Raw genomic sequence first — 20,075 nt, 5'->3', positions numbered from 1 at the left:
CATTAATTTGGGTGCAGTACATATGCAGATAAATAGAGATCAGGGTCGGACTGGAGCAATGGGGGCTCAACGGGACCGCCACATGAAGGGCCCTCTCCAGGCTTCCCTCTGCACGCCTGCATGAATGCTGTTACGCCACATGCGTGGATGTGGAACAGGTCTGGCCATGCGTGTGATCAGGGGGAACAGGTCTAGGCTGGGGCCCACCGGGTTTTTTTCCCGGTGTCCCGCTGTCCCAGTCCAACACTGATAGAGATGCACAGTTGCTAAGAGTAGAATTTTTAGGCTACTGCTGGAATATGCACGCTGAAAATCAGCTCCTTTGCAGGCATTATCCTTCTATCCTACCTGTACCTGGAACCGTTATGTCGGCTTGGGTGCAGGCACACACGGTTGATTTCAGTGCGAAAGTCTTGTGTTTCTTCACAATACAACATTTCCTGGTACAGGCAGTAAAGGAAGCTAATAATTCTCACTAGGGCCTGATTTTTGGCCCAGTGTGGCAATAGCCTTAGTTGCCTCCTTTGTATATGCAACTCAGATAAAATGAGTTGCTTATTTCTCTTTATTTTTTGTTTATCATTGTATACATTTAGGTTATTTATCAAAGTCTGAATTTATCTCAATATTTTCTTCTACAAACTCCGATCAAATCCACTCTGGCCTTTTACGTTTATTTAACTATTACATTTTCCCAAAAATTTGCTTTGCTCGAAAAAAAACTTCTCCCATTGACTTATGCACCTCAACAGGTCTGAGATGCCAGATTTTCTGATTCAGACTTTTCCATCCTCAGGGTTTAATAAATTCTGAAAAAACTGATTTTTTTTTAAAAGTCAGTTTTATAATGTAAACTTTACATTCGGAGTTTAGTAAATAACCCCCTATGTATTTTTCTTTTATTAAATCTATGCACATTGTGTTATAATCAAAACAGAAACTGTGCTTGTAGATAGGGTTACTTGCTTGCTGGTATATTACAGCTGAAGCATGTTAAAGAAATAAGTAGGATGTTATTTTTTCTATATAAGTTGGTAAACCTTTCTGTAGAAACAAAAACTGGATAGCAATAATAATAAAACATAAGGTAAGGGGAATTAATTGCGTTAAGGTGGTAACGAGCAGATCCCTCCCAGATATGCCCACCTTGAGTTGAGTGATATCAGGCTGATCTGATCATGGGCCCCAGGACCCAACGATCGTATCACAACAACGAGCATACAGACGATCAGACCAAGGACAACATCAACCAACGGAAGCTGTCCTCAATCACATGGGATTTTTAAACATGACTAATCAACATATGGCCATTTTTCTCCCAGATATCGATTGGAGGAAGCCCGTTGGAGAGCGCCATACACTGCCCAATAAGCTGTCTGCAGCTTATATTGGCCTGTGTATGTGATGCTTTAGATTAGAGTATGTAGCAATCCATCTTGTATTTTGTTTTATTAACTAATGATCTATCTGTTGCACTGTGATGCAAGTCACATCAATGAGCAGAAACTACTAGCTTTTTGCTTTGAATAAGAACATCCTCGGTATGTGTAGAAGTGAAACTCATTTGAGGTCACTGTTTGAGTCTACTGTATGCGTTGTAACTGAACAATGGAGTAAGCCTTGGGCATAGTTTCAACAAAAGTTCAAGCAATATTAAATTACCTGTTCTTACATGAGAAACTGAAATCTGTTGTTGGCCAGAGCATGCAACTACTTCACACAATTTGCCAACTATAGCTAAAAGACTTCCTACCTTGTCTGTAACAGAATAAATACTTATTTCTCAGGATTACTGTGCAACTCGTACTTTTCACTTTCATTTTTATTTCTATACAAAATTATTATTTTTTGTGGTTTATTTGAACATTTTTATTTGGTCTGGGATGTATCAAAAATGTAAAAGCTTTTTCTTGTTCTATTTCAAGAATGAGAAATTTTGCAGATTTTTTTTTTTCATTCACTGGTATTTTTCATTTTCTTTAAATGGATGAGAATTTTTTGGTTTAACCAATGGTGTACCCATTGGTTTACATATGTCTTGGCAAGTTTGAGATCCTCATTTTTTTTCAGTAAAAATGCTTTAATTCACATTCTTTTAAAAAGCAAACTATTTCAACATGTTATTTTTTTTTTTCATGTCTGGAAAAGAACTCCTACTATCAAAGGAACATATTTCACTGGATCTTTCTAGATTTTTTTTGCTATAGAAATGTCTTGTTAATTTATTGTACTTCTGAAAGTAATATTTTCTTAATGCTAAACTGAGCTCACCTTTTGTCAGTTGATAACCTAGATAATAAATCATTCCCCCCCTGAGAGCATGGTATAAGCAAAGAAATATATTCTAGGGGGGTGCTACATTTGACATGACTTGGCTTTGAGTGCCGAAGGCTTAATAAATATGAGTCAGAGCATGTTAAGCAGAAAAAAATGTATACTTTAAGGGGCAAATGAACTTAAGGTCGAATATCGAGGGTTAATTAACCCTCTATTCGACTGTCGAAGTTAAATCCTTCGTCTTCGAATATTGAAGTCAAAGGATTTAGCGATATTCGTTCGATCAATGAAAAATCGTTTTATCGAATGATTAAATCCTTTGAATCGTTCGATTCGAAGGATTTTGATCCATCGATCTAACGATTTTTGTTCGCCCAAAAAAAGCTAGCAAAGCCTATGGGGACCTTCCCCATAGGCTAACATTGACTTTGGTAGGTTTTAGGTGGCAAACTAGGGGGTCGAAGTTTTTTCTTAAAGAGACAGTACTTCAACTATCGAATGGTCGAATAGTCGAACGATATATAGTTCGAATCTTTCGATTCGAAGGTCAAAGTAGCCCATTCGATGGTTGAAGTAGCCAAAAAAAACATTCGAAATTCAACGTTTTTTTCCTCTATTCCTTCACTCGAGCTAAGTAAATGGGCCCCCAAAAGTTAGCTTCCTTAAAAAAGATGTGCTTTAAACTAATTTCAGTAAACTAATTTCACACAGCGTATTAAGAGTCTGTAAGTGAGTGCATTTTTGGAGCTAGCAAGTATGAATATTTTACATTATTGTAAAGAAGCCTATGGATTCGAGTAACTGATCGTGAAACCTGAGAATCTACTCTCTAGGTATAGTTATCTGGTTCAGAGTTTTCCCAGATCATTATATATATATATATATATATATATATATATATATATATATATATATAAGGCTATCCAGATATGAGTTTCGATCTATAATATTAGGTGTGCATACAGAATTTGTTTTAAAACACCATTACACCTTTGAGTATGTTATTAATGATGAGGATTGTCTGTTAAGCTATGCATATGAACAGACTTATAGTCAATAGAATTCTGAGGAATGGTTAATATCAATGTAATTACATCTAATAGTATTACTGTAATGACAAATGGTACAAAATGGATTTGGTTTGAAAGGACCATTAAAAGTGCAGATGGGAGGTACAGTATCTGTCCAACTGTTTTGTTTGATAACTCTTTAGCTTGGACAAGCTAAAGGGTGCTTGACATCCCATGTTTGGAGCAGTGCAAAGCAGAATGCTCACTGAAGTAGCATTATAAGTCACTTGATTCATCTGCTTAGTAAGGGTTCTCACGCCCCCTGTGTACCTATTTGTCACTTATTAATAGGAAGGAATGAGAGTTCAAGTATTTTGTCACTAGGATATCGACCATTGCATGCTAAAGTCTTTAACCTGATGCCTGTTCAGCTAGCTATGTTTATTGAAAAAGAAAACATTCTAGTAAATATTTGAGACTTCCTAAAATGGAAACTTTATGTGATAGGTACCAATTTTTGATCATTATAAATTATAAATGTCTCAGAGTTGCTCAAGATTTAGTAGAATATATTTTGATGATTTTTGACTGATTTTCGTGCATACGTGTTTTTGGTAGAATACATAGACTGATGATTTGCTAGTACAGATATAAAAAATAAAACAATACAAACATCTCGTTATTTGTTTCCAGCTTTATTATGGGTAAAACCAAGCAAATTGTAGTTGTCCCTGTAAGCCAATTTGATATCTGTGCAAGGTTTCCTATAACAGCTGAAAAATTTCACTTTTTCTGTTATAAATTGTAGCATAAAGACTGTTAGGTAGGTGACACAGACATTTAAAATTAACGAGCTATATAGGTAGCTTGCACATTTGTAAAATATCTAAAATTGCACCTATTGTTCACTAAAGCTATTGCTTGAGGATTGTATGTACGATTGTATATACTATTATTACATGTAGTATGGCTTAGGGGCCGATTCACTAAATTCGAGTGAAGGATTCGAAGTAAAAAAACTTCGAATTTCAAAGTATTTTTTGGTCTACTTCGACCATCGAATGGGCTACTTCGACCTTCGACTACGACTACGACTTCGAATCGAAGGATTCGAACTAAAAATCGTTCGACCATTCGATAGTCGAAGTACTGTCTCTTTAAAAAAAACTTCGACCCCCTACTTCGGCAGCTAAAAGCTACCGAAGTCAATGTTAGCCTATGGGGAAGGTCCCCATAGGCTTTCCTAAGTTTTTTTGATCGAAGGATATTCCTTAGATCGTTAGATTAAAATCCTTCGAAACGTTCAATCGAAGGAATAATCCTTCGATCGTACGATCGCAGTATTTGCGCTAAATCCTTCGACTTTGATATTCGAAGTCGAAGGATTTTAATTCCCTCGATATTCGACCCATAGTGAATCGCCCCCTTAGTGTATTGCTCTGTATTTCTATGAACTGGTTCAATCAAGGTATATTTTCAAAAAAGTTGGTATTTGCTTAATTAGCATGAAGGTATGCATCGTACATTGAAAGTAAACGATCTGTGTAAAACCAGTTTTAAAAAACTGGGGGGGATCTTTTTTTAAAAAAATTTAATCACCCTTATTTAATATTTTTCCCTTGCATTTGTATTTTTTTATGCTGGCAGGCATGTTCCTGAGCCTCAAGTCCTAAAAGGAATATTGCAATTAAGTGATAGTAGCAGAAATCAGTTTAAACAACTACTGGCTTTGTGGTTGCGTTTTAGGGTAGGATCACTTAAAGAACCATGTTTTTGAGTACACGAGTACAGCCAAGAGACATAAAGAGTTCTGTCTTGATTAAATCTAAAAGATCAATATATCTTTGCAAAGTTTTTGGGTAAGCTTTTTCTAGTTTTGGAAAAGGGGAGGGTACACATAAGAGCCAGTCTTTTTAACATATTGCTACTGGACTTATAGTCTACACCTGACACAATATGCTCCTAATGCCTAAGGGTAAGGTCACACGAGGAAACTTCAGGGGACTTCGGAAAACGAAGCGTCACGAGTGCCATGCCGCTGGCGTTTTCTCATTCTTGCAGGCGGAAGACATGGGAAAGCCTTTCGGGGAGATTAGTTGCCCCAAGAAGAGGTGATTAGTTGCCGGGCGACTAAATCTCCCCGAATCTCCAGGTGTGACCTTACCCAAAGCTAATGAATGGTTACTGGTTAGAAGCATTTCGGCCTACTCAGACACACAGGCTTTTTTTTAAAAAAAAAAACTTAACTATAAGAGAACTTACATGGGAGGCTTTTTGCAGTTTGAAATGCAGGTTTCAGCGCCCCTAAAAAAACTGATTTCAATATATTCTGATTGTTTTTACTTGTGTGTTCAGAACTGCATTTTATTCCAGTTTAGTTTTTGATTCGTTTGCTGATTTGCAACATGCGGCTTGATGCTTTTTTGTTTGAAACTTGCAAAACCACATTTAGATGCCTTTTAAAAAACACAAAAATATATTTAAATTCACTATATGTTTTTAAATGCACAAAAACCCTGTGTAACAGCTCTTTAACTGCAAACACTTGAGTTAGCAAGGATATTAAAATGCCAAATAAGGGTAATGGAAATATTTATGATAACAAGGGTTGAAGAGTTTACAAAAATGAAACTGAAATTCAGTGCCAGAGCAAGGTTTATGTGATCATGTCAATGCAATATAATCATTCAACTTTCAAATGATCATGAAAATTTAAAAACAAAATGTAGGGCAAGAAACTAATATAAAATGTTTACATGCAAATTAGGGTGTATAGCAAAACAGAACATAAACACAATTAGAAAGTAAATGATTGAAACACAATAGAAATCTTATCCACATGCACATTTTAAAATGAGTAGAAATATCCTTAATGTTTTAACTTGTCTAGCTCTGGTTTAGTGCTCCCCTGCCTCATGACCTTATAGTAGAAAGAGTTAAGTTGGATTTATTGACAAAGAAAAAAGTACCGTAAATACCATTTTGGAAACCTTTAAAATGTAGCCTTTGTACAGAACGTATAGTTTGTCAAAACAGTAACTTCACCCATTATTTTCTTGTCACTGATGCTTTAAACTACAGTTTTGGCACAATATTGAAGCATGCCCTTTTTCAGGACGATGGTTGCCTAGGCTCGGAAGGCTGCTTGGATAATAATGTCACCATAGTGACTGAGCACTTCCTCATAACTATTTCACTGTAAAAGCAGTCTACGAGATGCACCTTTGTAGTGCCTTTCTGGGGGAGGGAACTTGTAAATGGAATGGTCCAAGTTATTGTGTTAATGCAGATTTTTGTCACAAGAGAATGATTAGTGCTCAGGGACTGTGTTTGTGTATCAATGGTTGATTTAATAGCACTTTCCACGAAGGATCTCAATGAAAATTAAGCTGCAATTCCCAAAACTCTGTGGGGGCTTTAGTTAAAGCTTTAGAAAATCTATATTCAGAGCTGACAGTGATAGGTTAACAGATTATAGTATTTCTAACCAAAAAGTGGTTAATTTCTTTCCTGTTGATTTAAAGTATTCGTTTTATATTGATATATTTGGGAAATTTTCACATTTAACATTTTTTCACCAATTTTAGGTGATTTTAATAAAATAAACATCAAGTTTTTCTCACAAACACCCTAAAAATGAAAAAGTTTCTTTTACATATTCAAATAAGATTTAAATTGAATATGTCTGTCTGGCATACAGACTCTGCTTCTTTTTGTAGTCTTTGTGTGCATAAATTGAGCTTTGCACATAGTGCTGTGTTTGTAATGGATTCCTAATAGTAATAGACAAAAAATTGCCAAGCTTATTAAAGTCAACAGTCGCTTTTTGTGTGACAGTTTTCCAAACCATGAGACTTTTTTTTAAACCAGCATTTTTTTAAACTATCCATTAGTCTATAGGCGTTTTTTCTCTTTGAAACTTGGTGCGGCATTTTGCCCATCCCTAATTCCTATTTGTCTGCATATAGCATACCTTGAACACAGCAGCATTTGCATCCTAATGTCCCTTGCAAATGTATACAGTCAAAGTCAAAGTAAACTTTATTGTCATCTCTGCAGTATACGAATACACAGGAAGACGTGGCTCCAGCTAGTACATATCACAAAAAGGCACTTAGAATACACAATAAATATGTAAAAAGTATTCCTGGAAAATTGATTCCCTTTATATTTCCTTACTTGATACAGTATTTTATAACAATGTATCTTACCCTTTATGTACATAAAGATGGCCATAGACTTGCAGATTTTAGCCTTGTATCTCAATTTTCCGACCTACCACTAAAAATTTAGATTAAATAAAGTAGTAAAAAAACCAAATTAGACAATGTTCTGGCTGTGACAGCAATCGTATGAAAGGACAGATAGGCAATAAATACAGAGCTATATCGTTAGAAGTAAGAAACCTTCTAACCTATCCAATTGACTAAATGGACGATCGCCATGGTACTAAAAATGGCAGGACAGTCCACACACAGTCTGAATACCATACGAACCTTCGATTCATACAATTACTTTCTTTGCATTTATGGCCGCTTTATAGGGGTTGTTCACCTTTGAGATAACTTTTAGTATAATTTGCAATTTGTTTTAATTTTTTATTATTGAAGGTTTTTGAGTTATTTAGCTTTTTATTCAGCAGCTCTTCAATTTGTACTTTAAGCAATCTGATAACTAGGGCCCAAATTACCCTAGCAACCATGCATTGATTTGACCAAGAGACTGGAATATGAATAGGAGAGAGTCTGAATAGAAGGATCAGCAATAAAAAGTAGCAATAACAATATATGTGTAGCCTTACAGAGCATTTGTGTTTTTAGAAGGGGACAGCAACGCCCATTTGAAAGCTGCAAAGAATCAGAAGGAAAAGACAAATAACTATAAAACTATAAAAATAAATAAATAATGAAAACCAATTGAAAAGTTGCTTAGAACTGGTCGCTCTATAACATACTAAAAGTAACTTTAAAGGTGAACCACCCCTTTCATGTATAGATACAAAAGAACATTTCCTGGGTTAATTCTGAATTCTACATTTGGAACATTACTCTACACATTCTACACAATTCAGTCCACAAATAGTTTTTATTAGGAGCAGTGCGGGAATTGGTACTGATAAAGGTAGGTTTAAAAGAGAACTGTACTCCCTTAGGTACAAAAGCCCCCTTCCACTTCCCTCCTTTGGCCCCCCTCATATTCTCCCTCCCTGCAAAAAAGTGCTCCATTTGAAAACCTGAGCTAAAAATGCAGAGCAGCACAGCAGCATTTTTTTAGTTTACTTTTTTTTAATAGACTGTGTGGGAAGGAAGAGATGAGGGGGACCGATGGAGAGAAGTGGAAGGGGGCTTTTGTACCTAAATGAGATTAGTTCTCCTTTAAAGGTATGAACCAGTGAAGGAACACGAGTGATCGTGTGTGTTGGCTTTCTAAAGAATATTGGTATCTACAGGCAGCTCATTCACAAATACCTATGCTATATTTGAATGCTGCGGACTGTAAATTTCAGTGTTTTCCTTTACCACAGTTAGTAAAGGCTGCAAGTTTATTCAGTGAAAAGTACTTTATGTTTAGCTTTCTTTTGTAATAGCCTGCACTGAGGTCTTGAAAATGTAACAGTTTTAAGAAATAAAGCAAATATGCAAAAAATGCTGGCTGTTAAAATACAATTAGGACATTTATATGACTACACAGAGAAAATCAGAGTAATGTGATGATAGCTTATAATCTTAAAGTTTCCTCTTTCTGCCTCATCACCATTGAGAATAAAAGATTTCATGGATTAAGCTTTAGATGAATGTTCCCTTACATGGTTTGATCTTGGCTTTGCTATCAAAATAAAGTTGATTTCACAAGCACGGCATTGCATTATGTCTGCTATGCATTACCTAGGGCCATATAATAGGAGAGAGATCATAGGTAAATTGTGTGGAATATTTTTGTAATTGACTGTGAGGGCTGAGGAGTGTAAGAGGACTGCCAATTTAAATTAAAATACCGACTGTAGATATTCATAATGTAGAGGTGTTGCTCACCTGTATTCATCCTCCTCCCCTCTTAGCAGTGATTTATCTTGCAAAGTGATGTTGCTTGAGGCCATATTCTCTTTTTACATCATTACAGGACTACCCCTGATCAACATGCAACGCACATACAAAAACCTATAAAATTTGGGATTGTAAAATACTGAAATAATTGAATTTTCATTACCATTGTTAGCAGAAACAGCACCCTGGTTTGGGATCTGCATGGGACAACCAACCAGGCTATTTATTGGCATATCCAGAGGGATATGCTATGACTATAATTTATAGGTCATGAATCTTGGGAGTGGTATTTTAGGAACAGCTGAAGAGCCAGTATGGCAAGTCTACATTGGCAAATGCCCAGTCAACAAAATGTAATTGCATTTTAATGGAAGCTACAGAATACACATAATTTATGTTACTGGGGCTGCATGGTACTACCCTTTAATTGCAATTTACCTACAGGCGGACTAAATATTAACTAGGATTTATGTGCAAGCTAAATGAACAGCATAACAAGCAACTAGATTATATGTGTGTGTGTGATACTGTGATGGAATGTACCTTTGTTGATAAGATCTTTTCCCTAAACAAAGAACTGCTGCTGTATGCAAAGGTAGATGTATTTACCCATGCATGACTAAAATAAAACAGCAGTTTTTTTTATCATCTGTATGATAGCAGCTTTTCAAATGCCATGATATGGTACATGACATTATTACAATAATTTGTTAATAATCATTATTTTAAAATTTAGTGGCCAACAGAGGTGAATTTTCAATGCCAAAATGCAAGCAAGGAAAAGTGAATCTCATGGATTTTTTTGTCCATTGAGTTAAGATGATGATAAATTTGTTTTGTGGGCAAATAATCTCCTGTAAATGCGTTCCCACTGGAGGTAAATCCCATTTGTGGCTTTGGTCTTCCAAAGTCACTTGAAGTTGCCTCAGACAGAAGAAGAGATTTATCACTAGCAATTAATCTCCTTATGGACTTGTACAGAAGTTCTTTAATGATAATATGGCCAGAATGAGTCCTGTGTTCTGAGTATCTGTTTTGACTCTTTAATTGCCCACTGACCATTTTATATATGTCTGTATGTTTAGCTACTATTCTTGTGTGGTGGAAAAGTCAAGTGGCAAGGTATCCTTTTTATCTCTTTCTAAAGCAGTAGCGGGAGAGGGTTGCCAACTTATTTGTTATCTTTAGCCCTGCTGAGCAGAATCCCCGAGTGTCATTGGCTATTAGAATTGCTACAACAGTTTCTAATATTCCAAAGATACTGCTGAGAAATGTATCAACTAATTGTATCAATGAATGTAGGAAATTGTTACAGTTCAGAGGCTGCACCTGGAACTGGAACTGCCAAACTGAAACACCAGAGATAGGAACATTAAACTTACATTTTGGGAAAATGGTAATAAAATAAAAGATTGAAAAAAAGTCTTTATTTCATGTGAACAATCTGAAAACAACTCAACTGAAAAAGTGTTTGGAAGGCAAAAACCTCTTTAAACAGTGTTATTATAGCTTATTATTTGCACATAACATTACCTATTTGTGTATTCCATTTGCACATTTTATATTCTTGGGGAATTAATAGCTATGTTCTGTTCAGCAGTTTCTGTATAGAAAACTAAATTGGCATACTTTTCTTATCACAAAATATGTAAACTTGTGTTGTGCAGTTTATTTTGGGGGTTACTTTATGCTTATTTATAATTATTGAAACACCCAGGTATTTGCATCCTGTGCACCAACTGGGATAGTATTTCACGCACAATGCTCTATTCTGTGGTAAGCAGGTGTAGGGTATTACAGTTATGTTGTGCTGTTTCACATACCCATGCCATATTTATACTCACTGATGCTCATACCTTACAGCAGGGGTCCCCAACCTTTTTCCACCCATGAGCAACATTCAGATGTAAAATGAGTTGGGGAGCAACACAAGCATGAAAAATGTTCCTGGGTGGTGCCAAATAAAGGTTGTGATTGACTATTGGTAGCCCCTACAGGAGCCTCTGTTAGGTAGGACACCTGTTTTGTATACAACCAAAACTTGCCTCCAAGCCTGGAATTCAAAAATACGCACCTGCTTTGAGACCACTGAGAGCAACATCCAAGGGGTTGGTGAGCAACATGTTGCTCACGAGCTACTGTTTGGGGATCACTGTCTTACAGAGTCAGAATGAGAATTAGTATATTACAAGTACATGTTTGTAGAACATGGTGATGTTGCACATAGGGGGTTGAACCTGTATATATGTTTTACATTTGCAAACACATATGCACTTAATGCATTTAATGCCTATGCATAGTAAAATATTCCATTGCATGTGTCCCAACAATGTGAGGACGTTTATGTGAAATTAATGTTTAGTAACTGAACCAGTGCCTGCCATTGTATGCTAGTGAATGTGTTTGAGTCAGTAGGTTGACATAGGTGTGTTTACGGTTTTTAAAGTAGCAAAGTTGAATTTCAGGTTCTATAATACATTGCACCTTTAATAAAAAATATCAGTTGATAACACCTGGCCTAAGTACACAGTTCTGACAATATGTTTGCCACAGATCACCATCTTTTTGTTTGCCTGCCATTATATACAGTATACAGGCAAAAGCCATTAATAGATATAGCCAATAATATACTGTCACTTCCCTTTCTATTAGCTACTTTAGTTTGTGACCTGATATTATCCTGGCTAATTATTAGCTACAAATTCTTTTTTCCCTAGTTCTTGAAGGTCTGAACTGCACAGGAGATTTTGAGGAATTTTATCTGACTCACAAAATTAGATTTTGTAGAATCCTACAAAATCGGATCCCCACAGCTGTAATATAAGTCAGATTAGATAAAGCTGGAGGATGTGGTTTGTTTATGCATCTACATCCAAACTCAATGTATTTCAGTGAGGAGAAAAAGTCTGTCAGACACCATATGATTTTAACATGTCTGATGCAGACGTAACATGCAGAATTCCCTTCCAACAGGTGCTGTGCCAGGTGGAAAAGCTTTCATGTAGATTTTTCTATCAGTCCCATTATATTTTGACCCCTGCAGCTATATCCACAAAAGTGGTATGGTGTCAGATCGACAGAATGCATCCTGTAAATGCATTGTGTGGTTTAGCCCTTACACTACACTACATATATGTTTATTGAAAGTCAAACTTAACTCTGTGTGTGTGAACATTTATAAAAAGTTTTATGATAAACAAGCATACATGTGGTGCATGACTTAAGATGTTTATTCACAAATAGTTAGTAAGAAATTTTGTTCTATGACACTTTAGCGATAGCAGGGCTGATATACTAACATAAGTGCAATTGTTATTGCTCTGCTAACATGTGCTAACCTAATACATATTTGTGCTTAGTGTAACAAAGTTTCTAAACTCACATAAATGTAATATTTAACATATAAAAAAAGAGAATACCTTAACAATATATTTGCTGGGATTAAAGTAGTGATGTCAGTACTGAGATACTGCAACATTAGCTCGATGGGTGCAGATTGGAGACCCCTAATATAAGAAATATATGTTCTGTATAAAATGAGGTCACACGTCTACAGGTATAAGATTCCCATTACACATAAATAATGTATTAAGTTTGTCTAAATTTAGCAAACACTTGAAGAACATGTCACACATTACTGCAGAGTGCTGGCTAGCAATATTACATTATTTTAAAGTAGGATTTACATGCAATAAAGTAATACACCAGTTTATGTGTCTCAGAGCGTTAGAAATCTGCTGTATATGTTGCAGCCTGAATGAAAGTAACTCTAGTTGTTCTTCAGGTTTCAGTCCTGAGGACAAGCCTGTTGTTGTCCAGGCAAGCAGCTTTTCATGAGAGGAACAGTGGCAGTTGGAAGGTCGGGGAGTGTCTCTAGTTCCCATTTTGAAAATAAACTGCAAGTGCATTAGGATTAGGTGCAAGGTAGGATCATTTGCAGTAAATCACTTGCCTGGGGTAAAAAAAATTCTCCTCCTGTCAATCAAGGTAACTGTCTGATGTTTCTGAGGCTTAAAATAAGCATATTAAAGGGGAAATATTCACCTATATTCAATATCAAGCAGTTAAATAGGGCTTTATAAAAAAAAAAAAAAAATGTCCTTGCCTTTTTTTTTTTTCTTTTTTTTAGTGTACAAATGTATTTTAATTGGTGGTGTTACATAATTATTGCAACAGCTGGCTACACAAGCAAGTTGCGCAGATTTTAGTGAAATTTAAGTTTTATTGCTTTAGTCTCCGATCCTATCCTTGCCATTAATGCGTTCAATGTACTAGGGCTGTTCTACAATCCAAGCAATTTGTCTAAGTGTATTCAGTGTAAGCCCATGAGCATAGGAAAAGTGCACCAGTCTGATCTGTCTGCCTTCAAACCAGTGACCGTCACACATGCTGATGGGCATCAGCTGACTGTATGTTACATTTTGAGAGATCATATGACATTTTAGCTATTTTTATATATTGAAAAATTCCATGATAGTCTGCAAATACAATAGAAAATTACAGCATTGGCTGCCCACAATAATTAAGCATTTTTGCTTAAATGTAAATGGTGATAGCAATGGCACAGTGCAATTACAAATGCTAAAGGTTGTTGTCCTTTTCTAGTACAGATAGGCCCAGGGCACAGTTGTCCTTTTCCATCTAAAAATTTATACACAATGCCCAGAATCACTATTTGATAAAACCTAGCCTTGCTGCAGGCACTGGAATACCAACAGCTAGGATCGGCAGATTGCTCAAAGACACTGCCATTTAACCCATTCCATGCCAGACATGTACAAATGTCTTGCATGTATTAACTTTGGTACTTTTCAGTATTAAACACTATAGGAAAGTACAAGAGCAGTTCATTATGTAGATATATGCAGTTTATAGATATATAAACATAACTAACCTTTGACACAGCTAATGTGAAATGCAGCATTTTACATTTTCCACTTGTTTATCTTTGAGGTATGAAATAATATCCCATGTATAGGGAGTTTAGTGCTTCTTTACATTCCTCTTGGTGAGACTTAGGTAAAGGCTTGGATCACATGTCTCAAGTAACAATTACGCAAGACCAATTTATTATACTGTCATGTGCAAATAAAAGGACTGCCATTGAGCTAATGAGTGCTTCAATATTAAATTAAAATGGCAGCCAAGAGCAAATTGCAGCACAAATATAAAAGGGACAGAGTTCCAAAGCCTTTGATCTTTCCTACAAACAGTACGTAAATACCGTAATTCAGTTATAGTTTGTGCATACACATGTTGTAGTGCACACTGAGGATTAAACAGGAGTTGCAAAACTGATTTTTTGTGTCTAATTTATTTTATTTTGCTTAAGCTGATTATACTGAAGGTAATGGTGATTGTTTATCCCTATAGTGTATCTTCTGAAACTCCATATGCCCATTTTCAGTCCAAATGTTACTTGGTTCAGAAGTAAACAGAAGCTTTGACAAGGTTCTCTCTGTTTTGTGTAGACGTATGTGTCTTTCACAGAACCCTCTAACTAGTCTTTTCTTGCTCCCTGGTCAGGGACAAGTATTGTTATTTTTAAAGCAAGTGGCGGTGCCTAAAATTTATGTAATGTAGTGTATAGTGTACAATTTACTGTTGTGGACTTATTTATTGATAAAATAATGGAAACTCTGCTGTATATATCAGTCTTCTGAGAGTAGTTAGTGTTTTTGTTCCATGGCCACCTGTTTGCCCACCTGTGAAATAACTCATTGGCCACCAGTAAAAGTTCCTGTGCAAATGTGAGCTCACTGCTTCACTGCCTCTTACCACAGCTATGCGAGGAATGCCATGTAGCTAGTGAGTGTCTTGTAAGAGGTCACCAGAAGGGACATGCAATAAATCTGAAGTAACAGCTACTTATGTGGGTTACATGGGCACCCTGTCTGGGATCAGGCAGCAGCTGCAATATCCTAGTGAAGCAGCTACCACTTAGGAGCACAATAAACAAAAAAAGGGACAAAAAAGTTGGCAAGCGTAGCACCCATTTTTGTGGCCACACCCCCTAATTACCATGTTCATTTTACAAAATGTGGTAGGTTATGAAAGTTTGAACATATTTCTGTTTTTTTTTTCAATAATTACAGTTTTGCTAATGAAGGTGAATTGCCCTTTAGAGCAAAGAACACATGGTCAGATTTGCTTATCTCAAAATTGTTACAAAAGTATCTTAGTTGCACCTGGTGGCTATTCTGGACTCTTTGCCAAAAGCCAATTAAGTTAGAAACTTTTATCTTTTTCTGGCTGTTCATTGCAGAGAAAGTTGGGACATTTCAGTACAAATGCAGGTCTGCGGGTTGAGCTGTCAAAAACGTGACTTTCCCGCTGAAAACGGGACATTTGGGAGGTATGCATTCCTGCAAGAGACTTTTAGGAACAAAATAACTGCAGATTAGTGGGAGCCTCTCATTCAATGCTAGACCTCAGGACCTTTAACTGGAGCCAATGGATGCTCTCTAAAATACAGTCAGTTAAAAAAGTTTAAAGGGTAATAACATAAATTGGTCTTTAGGGAGAGAAAAATCTTAACGTCTATGGCTACCTTAATTGTAGCAACAAAATGGCTTTTATCCCTGGTTAAAAGGGCAAGGCTGGGATCTCAGAGTGTGAAACTGCTTCCTGCTTTGCATATTGAGTTTCGTGTATGCTCTGAATAGCTACCACTTAGTTGTCTTGTGTGATATCTTCTATAGAATGTTGCTAAACGTTGTCTCTCCCCCAGCCCAGGTCAGGAGACCTCATTTCAAGTCTTCATAATGGTCAGGAGTGATTGCTGCTATTTTTATTAAGAGTGTGGAAACAGTCATAACACTGATTTGAATAGCATTTCTAAATAATAAATATAATTTTGCCTGCTATTAAAATAGTTTGGGCCTGAACAACCATTATACATACACACTGTTAAAAAAAAAAAATAGATGAAAATGTATTGTAATATATATAACCAGGAACAAATGCTTTCTCCATGGAAAAGATGGGTGGGAAAACAGGAAACACGTTTGTCTGGTGATTAGAATGATGTGTGCTGGTTAAATGGCTTGTGTCCAGCAATAACTTTCTCGTTCCCTCATGTTTTGTAATGTGGTATGTACCCTTGTGCCGGCAATGCTGTCACACCAGTGTGTCAGCCAACAGAAACAAAAGGTGTTTGTGTATCCTATTTGGTGACTGCAAGATAGACTTGCTGTGCGGAGTTATGAATATACAGTACACATGCTGAGTTGCTCTTCTGCTGGTCAGTTGTTTCCTTGATATTTATCAGCAGTTGTTATTTAATGCTGCCTTTAAACTCATAAATGCAGGGAATTGTAAAAGGCATAGCTAAAGGAAGAAGCATGTTATATTACCGATTAAAAGAAACAAGCTAGTAGATATGGTTCCATACTTCAGATATATTAATAACTTTACCTTTACTAGAAATATCTAGTTTTGTGCTAACTTTGTAGTAATATAGCGATGAAAAAATTTTTTTTTAGTTATGTTAAATAGTAATAAAACAAAAGGGCCAAGCATTACTTTTTAAAGTTTTTTAGTAGATGACAATTACATAGAGATAAACAATAAACAGTTAAGGTGGCTGTACACAGGCAGATTAAAGATGCCGATATTGGTCCTTTAGACCAATTTGGCATTTTATCTGCCCGTGAGGGGGCATCTGATGGGTTTCCTTGATATCTGCCCTAAAATCAGCCTGATATTGATTGGGCAGGTTTGATTTTTCCAAAGATCAAGGACCACATCAGATAGATTATGCGGTCCTATGAACAGTCTGTGCCCATTTCCTTCACGTAATCTGATCATTTGGCCCTTAAACCGAACGTTCGGATTAACCCGATATCGCCTTGCCATTTGGTGGACATATCGGAAAAGATCCACTCATTTGGCTTTCTTGCCAGATCTGCGCTTTTAGATGGTAGGAGGAATGCCGGAAAGATCAATAATACACATATATTTGTTGCCATAAATTAGTCAGTCTTACTTTATATAATATAACTTAATTACCACTGGCTGTTGACAATGACAATGAGTCCTGAGAGTCATATTATATTTATATTCTCCAGTAATGGTAACTATATGGCTATCTATATGATACACACACATTTAAAATGGATGGGTTTTTTCACTGACGTTTTTCATCCTAACCGTATATTGCTATATTGGTTCTCCATGTATCTTAACTGATTATTGATATGTAGCCTCTTACAAAAGTCACTGTTAAACAATGATTATTGAAAACTGTTAAAATGAAAAAATAGGGGTAAAGCATGTCTGAGAAAATCATCCTCTTTGATAAGATCATCTATATAATTTCCTGTGGTTAAGCCATATCAGTGTAATAGATTTTACTTGCAGTTATCTTGATGTTAGGCCATGGATGGTCTTTTTCAGAGATTTGTCCAATATCTTCTAAAATGAATCAACCTTTTACAATACATAGTAATATTTTTATCTTCCTGTTTTTCAGATGGTGTCCATAGTGTCACAGCACACTGCACCCTACGAGTGACCATAATAACAGATGACATGCTAACCAACAGTATCACTGTGCGTTTGGAAAATATGTCACAGGAAAAATTTCTGTCCCCTCTCCTATCGCTGTTTGTGGAAGGAGTTGCAACTGTCTTATCTACCACCAAAGATGGCATATTTGTCTTTAATATTCAAAATGACACTGATGTCAGCTCCAATATACTAAATGTAACTTTTTCTGCCCTGCTTCCTGGAGGAGTCCGGAATAAGTTCTTCCACTCTGAGGATCTCCAAGAACAGATATATCTTAACAGAACTCTTCTAACCATGATCTCAGCACAGCGAGTGCTGCCTTTTGATGACAACATATGTCTGAGGGAACCTTGTGAGAATTACATGAAGTGTGTATCTGTTTTAAAATTTGACAGCTCAGCCCCATTTATAAGTTCCAACACTGTATTGTTTCGCCCCATCCATCCTATCAATGGATTGAGATGCCGGTGCCCTCCTGGATTTACTGGAGACTACTGTGAAACTGAGATTGATTTGTGCTACTCTAATCCCTGTGGCAAAAATGGACTTTGTCGAAGCAGAGAAGGTGGTTATTCTTGTGCGTGCCATGAAGAATATACAGGTATGTCAAACATTTTTGCCCGTTTACAGGGCATTGTTTTTATATGACCCAAAAGAAATCACACAAAAGTAATTAGATGAGCAAATATGAACTGAGAAACAAGTTTTAGAATTAAAATGAATCAAATGTTTTAAAAGCTGCTCTCTGTCACTTCACCTTTCACCAAACCAGAAAAAAACAATTCTTAAAATTTTTCAAGGATGGTGTTCTCTCCAATTTCAATGAGTCTGTCAGGACATCAAATAACTACAGTTACTTTATATAACAAAAGTTGGAGGGTAGTTGAAAATCCTTTCCTTTTATTTTAGGATAGTCATGCCAATTATAACATGTTTTGTAAAACAGTTATTTGTATTTCTTTCTGTTGATCGTGCTGTTTTTAAATAGAAAACTTTTGTTCCCCCATTATGTTTAGCCAAATCTTGACCCACAAAAGGGCGAAAACTCAATATCATCAATCATAAAACACACAGGCTGCCATCATATAGTAAAGTGTTTTTTTAAGAACTGCCCATGGGCATAATAAAGGATGTTAGTAAAAACCTGCTGATATAAGAGCTTCAGTCAGGAGAGGACATAAATCTGTCACAACAATGTCATCCCAGGAGAGATGTTGGCTTGCTGCACACAACATTCTCATTTCTGTCATTTTTCAGACAATGAATGAACTTGGCATTGGTAATCTTGGTCAGTGTGGTAATAATGGATGGAATGCAGTCCAAGTCAGGAGTCCCTCCATTTCTAGGTTCATTTCAGCAGTTCATATTTTCAAAATATGCTGCTGCAAAATGTTATAATCTGTCATCTCTGTGATAAGAACCACTAAGGATCGATGATGGAGAATTTGCCAGATATGGATTTCAATTCTCGGCTCCCTGCGGTTAGCCAGGCATTAAAAATATCTGTTTCCTCTGCATGATAATTATGAGATAATGTCACGCTTATTTCTTTCAAAACTTTGAAGATCGTGGCTTGTCCTGAAGTAATTACTAGTAATTTATACAGGACATGTTGAAAGTAAACCTATCTTGTGAGTTTCATATTACCGATACAAAGTAAACTGAGCTCCAAGGTGCATTTTTGATCTGGAATACAGGCAGTTATCTGCTCCAATGTGTAATGTGCTTCACAGAGGAAATACAATTAAGCATTTTTTAAAATATTTTAAAGTTCATTTTTTAAATACAGTATATGTATATTTTTTATACTCTGTATAGATGCACCAATAAAGCCTGCTTCAGGTTTTAATCAGAATGTTTTTTTTAAAAAGTGGTGTTAGTATTGTTGCAAGCACAGGTGTCACATTTACTGGACAAGTAAATGACTTTGCATGCATTTGCTGGGCACACCTACAGTATGTACACACAGACTTGAATGTTGCAATATGAATGCTTTCTCCCAAGCAGTAAACTGCCCACCAGCCTTATTATGTGTACCTTTTGCCAGAATAAAGAACAGTTTTCCATTCAAAAATGAAGTTGATATAAGGTAGGTGTCCCAGAAATTTACAGGACATAAAACAGATCAAAATTGACTATTTGCGAAGTAGTGGATCAGTGACAGTCCATTCAATATTTATATGTGTATCAGCCCCTATGCTTCTAACAACTGTCTAAAGTATCTGCAATCCGG

At 36.2% G+C, this 20,075-nt stretch overlaps 1 protein-coding gene across 7 annotated transcripts in view; it reads left to right on the top strand.

Annotated features, from left to right (window-relative positions):
* celsr1.S (cadherin EGF LAG seven-pass G-type receptor 1 S homeolog) overlaps positions 1–20,075 on the top strand; it is a 96,469-nt gene that overhangs the window by 21,402 nt on the left and 54,992 nt on the right. For all 7 annotated transcript variants that reach the window (XM_041588505.1, XM_041588506.1, XM_018255794.2 and 4 more), the window contains exon 2: positions 17,805–18,443. In XM_041588505.1, coding sequence (XP_041444439.1) covers positions 17,805–18,443 — 639 coding nt within the window. The remainder of the gene's footprint in view (positions 1–17,804; positions 18,444–20,075) is intronic.

Source organism: Xenopus laevis, chromosome 3S (assembly GCF_017654675.1).
Source record: "Xenopus laevis strain J_2021 chromosome 3S, Xenopus_laevis_v10.1, whole genome shotgun sequence".
In the NCBI taxonomy this organism is placed as follows: Eukaryota; Metazoa; Chordata; class Amphibia; order Anura; family Pipidae; genus Xenopus; species Xenopus laevis.
Note: the sequence above shows the minus strand (reverse complement) of the source record. Positions and strands in the feature narration are given on the sequence as shown.